Source organism: Sinocyclocheilus rhinocerous, unplaced genomic scaffold, assembly GCF_001515625.1.
Source record: "Sinocyclocheilus rhinocerous isolate Xijiao unplaced genomic scaffold, SAMN03320098_v1.1 scaffold1784, whole genome shotgun sequence".
NCBI classification, from domain to species: domain Eukaryota; kingdom Metazoa; phylum Chordata; class Actinopteri; order Cypriniformes; family Cyprinidae; genus Sinocyclocheilus; species Sinocyclocheilus rhinocerous.
The window spans coordinates 41,725-48,590 of NW_015624569.1; the positions used below are offsets into that span (position 1 = coordinate 41,725).

Sequence of the window (6,866 nt, forward strand, 5' to 3'; positions counted from 1 at the left end):
ATCCAGGTGGATGCTGCACACTGGTGGTGGATGAGGAGATACCCCCTGACAATGAGTGCCTAGAAAAGCGCTACATAAATGTAATGAATTATTATTATTATTTAATGTTCACATCGTTTTGGATACGAATAAAACGTCATGCATAGACTATCTTGTCTCTTTGCATTTAAATATATATTTATTCACACTAGTACCTGAAAACCTCTACATGGACAGAAATGATGAGAGATCTTTATTTGTTGTCCAAAGATGAATAAAAGTCTTATGGGTTTGAACTGACACGAGGGTGAGTAAATGATTTTTCAGAATGTTCAGTTTTGAGTGAATTATAAATTTGAGTTTCCGTCTCGTCTGGTCCTTCTCTTTCATATTTGGTTTTCTGTTTTTGTTTTCCTTATCCATGTTATATTGTTTTCTGTGAAAACTTACACCGCTATCTGCATTAACAAATAACGTGACCATGGCAACAGTCGATTTTTTTAATGGCAAATCCTGGGTCGCTGTCGTGAAACACTTAACGCATTTAAACACTTAAAATTTCCCTTTGCTAAGGGAAGTGTTTAAGGGCTTATATGCAACACCCTTAAGTCATTCCCTTAGGTAAGGGGAAATCACGCTTTAAGTCTCATACTTAAGGGAAAAACTTGAGGTGCTTTATGCAACTGGGCACAGGTTTCACCTGTGCACGCTCGCTATCAGCACGATGACAGAATAAATGACTGCTCATATTCCAGCATACAGCATTCGCATTGAACAAGAGTGAATGGTTTGTCCACTTTTTTTCAGAATGCGCATCCATCAACAGAAAGATACATTAGCCGAACCCTATTTGTTGTTTTACGTGTTGTTTTATTTATTTATTTATAACAAACCATATTACAGATGCGTTGTCAGATTTAAATTGAACCGCGTTCCCAGTGTGTGCCGAACCGTGTGTGGAGAACCGTAAGGATCGATTTCTTACCGAGAACCGGAACACCCCTAGTACATTACATTAGATAGACTGAAATGAAACAGAAAGCTGCCTTGAAATTAGTGCTGTCAAACAATTAATCGCGATTAATCGCATCCAAAATAAAAGTTTGTTTACATAAGGTATGTAATTGTACTGTTTATATTTATTATGTATATATAAATACACACACATGCATGTAAATATTTAAGAAAAATATGTTATGTTTATATATTAAAAATATTTATATATAATATAAATTATATGAATATAAATATATACATGTAAATACTTCAAAATATATCCTCCTGACTACCAGGAAAAAACAGTTTTGGGAATTTAGTATTTTGTCATGTCATTACATTGTTTAGAACATAAGAAAAAATTAGAAAAATAAAATTTTTGAAAAATTATATTTTATTCATGCCATGTCCTCTGTAGAGGACATCGGAACTTTAAAAAGACTGTTTTTTTTTTAATAAAAAGACATGAATAGACATGAAAAGGCAAAAACAGTGGGATTTTTGTTTTAATCACAAATCAATTTTAATTTTTTATACCAAACTTTATATAAAGATGATTCTCAACTATGTTATGAAAGATATATATATATATATTTAAATTCTTTATGCAAAATGGCCATAAACGTGTTTTTCCATTATATACAATGCATCTATAAACGGCATCTAATTTGCATATTAATGTATTCGTGGGGCAACATAGAATGAACAACGAAGTGAAATAATGAGCAAGATTTTCATAATAATATTTAATAGGAATATTGATATATAATTAAGCTATTTAAAAGCGAAGGAAAGCGAGGAAAAGAGGGAATGCCCCGCCCCCGCGGTGATTATTACCGGTGTCACACGCCGATTAACCGGTGGGAAAATTTCCTCACCGACACAACCCTAGTGGACATGTATGAAATTGATGTCCTGTTTCATAACAGAAGGTCATATTTTGATTTGAAACCCCATAACATATTCCTGAGATGTTGATTTATGACAAACAATTTGAAAATTAGTCAGATTTAAATAATTACAAAACATTATTGTAGGGAGTTCTATCATGAACAGACCCTGATATGCCACTATCAGCCATCATGAGGTCCGGATTGATTTGGTCGAGAGATGCCACGGAGGTCTTTTGTGTGAGGACTGAAAATGCCGCGTGATGCCTCGTGATCCAATGAAAGGAACTATTATATGTATGCACAGGAAGCGGCTATGTTAATCACGCCCTCGGGCCGGCAAGCACGGGATATCTATGCATGACTGTCACATGTCTTGTGACCACCGAAGTCCGACATGACTGACGCATGGCTCCCGTCGCATCTGCTTCCTGGGGCCCCAGCGGACCCGCGTCCTTGTGTTGCAGCAGAAGAGGCAGAACCTTGCATGGCGATTTTGAAAGATGGATCGTTTGAGGGGTGGTGGGGGTGTATCCACTGCATGTGTTGTGCCGTGTATGTATGTGTGTGTGTTGTGTTGTTGAGACCATGATGTTTTGGTATGCCTTGTGACGCGTTTTGGCGGACGGGGCATTTGATGTGCGTGTGGGGTATGTGAAGTTTGATGTCGGGTGAGGGCTTGTCTTGTTCGCCGAGCATTGGTGTTGGTGAAGCTTTTGTATTTTGTGTCGTTCTCTGGTGATGGTGCTTTGTCAGAAGTTGTTTGGAGCTTCCGGGGGTGCGCCCCACGGAGCATGTGACTTGTGCATGGGAAGGGGGAGCGGCACGGGGCGTGGCTGGGCCCTGCAGCGGCGTCCGATTGGGGGATCGCTTTAATCAGGTGGACCTCGACTTTTTCAGATCCGAGGCCTTTCAAAACCTGAATAAATTAATAATAATTAATTCCCTACAATTACAAATGAGTTAAAATTCATTACATTATCATATTTCCATAAGGGTGTTACACTTGATTACTAAATTAATGTCAGCCATTTAGAGACCAAGGAGAGGGAGTGGTCATGGTGAAACATCCAATAATTTGGTATCTCTGAAAAGCCCTGAATGTGCTCTGTACAGGACATCCAGACTTAAAACTGTGACATGTAACGTCTCAGAGAAATCGCTACAGCTTTAACCTCAGATTCCAGTTTTTCAAATAGTTGTATCTCTGCCAAATATTGTCCTATCATACATCAATGGAAAGCTTATTTATTCAGCTTTCAGATGATGTACAAATCTCAATTTTGAAAAATTGACACTTATGACTGGTTTTGTGGTCCAGGGTCACGTATACATAATATTTTGGATGTGATTAATCATGATTAATCACGATTAATCGTTTGACAGCACTACTTGAAATACAAACTAAAAGACAGCACTTACAACTTTACAGTGAGAAGCTGACTTGTGAATGTGAATGAGTGTGTTTGCTGTATTATGGCGCTTTTCCACTGCGTGGTACGACTCGGCTTGGCATGGCTCAGTACGGCACGGCTCGACTCGGTTTGCGTTTCCACTGCAGTTTAATTGCTTTAGAGTGGGCGGGATTATTCACATGTCATTAGTTGCGCCGCCTATACTGCTGCGACTCCTGAAAAACTTTTTTTATTCCGCGTCGCTCCATCAAGCTCTCGCTGGATCCGCTCCTCTGCTATCAACGAGATGAGCGTCTGTACTTCCTCAACAGACCATGAAACAGCCACTTGTTGGTTGTTAAAAAAAGGTGCGCTCGTTCAAAACAGTTGCGCTTGATCCTTCGCTGGCTGTGCTGATTTAAATCTAGCGGTTCTGTTGTGTCTCATGTTGCAAGCTCAGTGACGCAGGTAGTGACGATTCTCCCCGGCCAATCCGTGATCAGCAGAGTTTACACGTCACGTTTTGGTAACGGTACGGTTCACTTGGAACCTCAACCGAGGTGGTACTAAAAAAAGTACCAGGTACCAGGTACTGTACCCAGTGGAAAACCCCCCAAAAGTGAACCGTACTGAGCCGTACCGTGCCATACCATGCAGTGGAAAAGCGCCATTAGTGAATGTGCTGCTCACGTACCTGCAGTCTGGCTGTTGCTGGCTGCATTCAGAGAGGATGACACCGCAGGACTGACACTACTGACCGCTGTTCCGAACACAGACACGCCTGAAGAGGAGGAAAACGAGAACGACGGTGCTCCGCTGGACACAAGTGCGCCAAGCACAGAGCTGTCCACCTTCTGGCCAAAATTAAAGGAGACGCCTGGAGGAGCCGCGGCTGCTGGTTTGTCTGCTGCAGCAGCATCCTTGTCTTTAGATGAAAAGAGCTGTGGCGCTGCACCGCTGACAGACGAGGTCACAGCAGCATTCGTGCCGGAAACAGAAGCAGTTGTTCCGCTCGTCAGAAGCTGCTTCTGCTCCCCTCCAAACGACGTGCTTTCCGCCCTGCTTTCTGACGTGCCGCTGCCATATTTTTTCTCGATGCTGGCCAAGTGTCGCTCATAGTCACGGAAGATGGGGTTGAGGTCGCACAGGGGGTTGTCATTGACATGCTTGGTGATCCAGTCGCGCACAGAGCAGTTTAGTGCGGTGAGTTGCCGGTTGTATTCTTTACTGCTGGGGGCGGAGCCATTAGAGGTGACATCACCATCTGTGGGTTTGGAGGGGGCGGAGCTGTTGAACGTTAAGGGGCCTGAGGATGAAAGGAGAGACGTCAGGTGACTCTACAGAGCTGTAATATTACAAATGCTGCTCTACTAACAGTATGATGACCGCTGCTCATCCTTCCTCTCTGACTGCAGTGTGTTACGCTCAGTGCAGCCAACTCAAGTCATATGACCTGATTTAATGCCAAGTCATGAATAGATATTTGGCATATTATAAGAATACTGAAAGGTGGTGGCTACATACAAATTTCTGGTTTTCTTAAATATATTCACATCTCACACATCCAAGTGTAGCATGCAATGACTAGAAGACATTTGTAGATTGAACACTACAAGTAGTGTAACCAAAAACGGTGTATTGCATTAAAAAAAAGCTAGATGGACACACCAATTTATTACATAATTATGTAATGTCAAAACTTGTGTCATACTAATGAATTTCCTTGGTTGTGTGACTGTTGAACTCATGAACTGAATGATAGCCAATTCTCAGTGTGCTCAGTGCTGGGCATCATGTCAGACTGGGTTGGTGCCACAACACTAAAAATACCAGTTTGTGGTTTATAGGGTAAACAGGCTCTGTGATTGCCAAATGAAGAGCTGGAATAATGCACAAATACAGAAGCAGCTGAGAACACTGCTGCTCAAAATAGACTATGAATTGAGACCAGATCCAGAGTGAGCCACAAACAACTGGATTATTTATGAAGGTGGAAAGAGCCACATTTAAAAGCTGATTTGTGAATGTAGACCAGTATTGTCAGAGTAATCTATCAATTCACCCTCAGATTTGAGGCAGACAGTAGCACAACATATGCACTAGACCATGCTCTAAAATAAAATGAAAAATCAATGAATTAATAATCAATTCACATCTGCCTATGGTTTTGCCTGATCTAAAATTAACATTTTTCCACACCTGCTGGGTGAATTTGTCTGTTTTCTGTTGTTGTAATCAATGGAATTAAGCAGTTTTTTTTTCTTATTCTGCAGCAAACAGTGTAGATCATTAACTGTAGTGAGTTGTATTGCTATCCACATGGGCAGCATGTGAGACCTACATTACAACAGCATCAAACTTGACTTTTAGAATACTGCTAAGCTAAAAACACGACACTCTAATAAGCATTAATATACACAGAATTATGTCATCTAGATCTGCAAAAATGAAATATAATAATTGGTCAAAAAATAATCAACAACAAAGTAATAGCGCTTTAGTGGTGAAAATGGCAGAGGTCTCAAACAACACTGGACAAGATATAAATAAAATAAATAAAAGAACAGAAAAGTAAATAAATACCTAAACTGTATACACACACACACAATTAGTTATGAAAAAAAATATATATATATATATTTTTGTATTTTAGTAAAAAAAACTAGATTAAAATATTTTAACGCAGCCAACGCACTGGCCCCAGACCTTTACATTATCTTACATTTCATACAGTTGACTGTTGACAAATACAATGCAGGGCAACAACAAATTAATATATGCAGTTATGCCTTAAATTCAAGATATTGGGGCAAAAATGCCCCTGTATGAGTTTTTGTCTCATATTTATATCATACGATATCACACGAGCAGGGAGAGCAGTAGCCTATCACATGAGTGCTGATTTTGTCCCGAATATCACGAGTTTAAATGTGTTTTTATACAGCAGTTCAGTAAATAAGTTGATATGTGACCCTAGAGCACAAAACCAGTCTTAAGTTGCACGGAGATATTTGTAGCAATAGCCAATAATACATTGTATTGTATACATTCTTTTATGCCAAAAATCATTAGGATATTAAGTAAAGATCATGTTCCATGAAGATATTTTGTAAATTTCCTACCATAAATATATCAAAACTTCATTTTTTAGTTAAATTAGAGCCCGACCGATATGGGTTTTTTGGGGGCCGATGCTGATACCAATATTAAGGAGTAAAAAAAGCCAGATATCGATATATCGGCCGATATTCTTTATTTGTAGGCTATATTATAGTACAGTATAGTCAAAAGTTTGGACACATTTCCCATTCGTGTGTCCAAACTTTTGACTGGTACTGTATATTAGGGCTGCCACTAACGACTATTTTTATTTAGATTAATCTATCGACTAATTTATCGATTAATCTAAGCGATTAATTTCCCGCAAAAAAAATTCAACAATTTTACTTAAGAATATTTTATTAAACTATATTTCATTAAACTAAATGAAATCTAAAAGTAAAAAAGTAAAGTGCAAGAAGCAAGTGTCCATCTCATAGTCCAAATCACTGAAATCAAAGTTCAGTATTATAGTGTAAGAATGACAACATATCCACGTGTTCTAGTC

General features: G+C 39.3%; 1 protein-coding gene across 1 annotated transcript in view; it reads right to left on the reverse strand.

Moving 5' to 3' along the window:
- nup50 (nucleoporin 50) overlaps positions 1-6,866 on the reverse strand; it is a 19,599-nt gene that overhangs the window by 6,490 nt on the left and 6,243 nt on the right. The window contains exon 5 of the mRNA XM_016557720.1: positions 3,954-4,565. Within this exon, the coding sequence (XP_016413206.1) occupies positions 3,954-4,565 (612 nt within the window). The remainder of the gene's footprint in view (positions 1-3,953; positions 4,566-6,866) is intronic.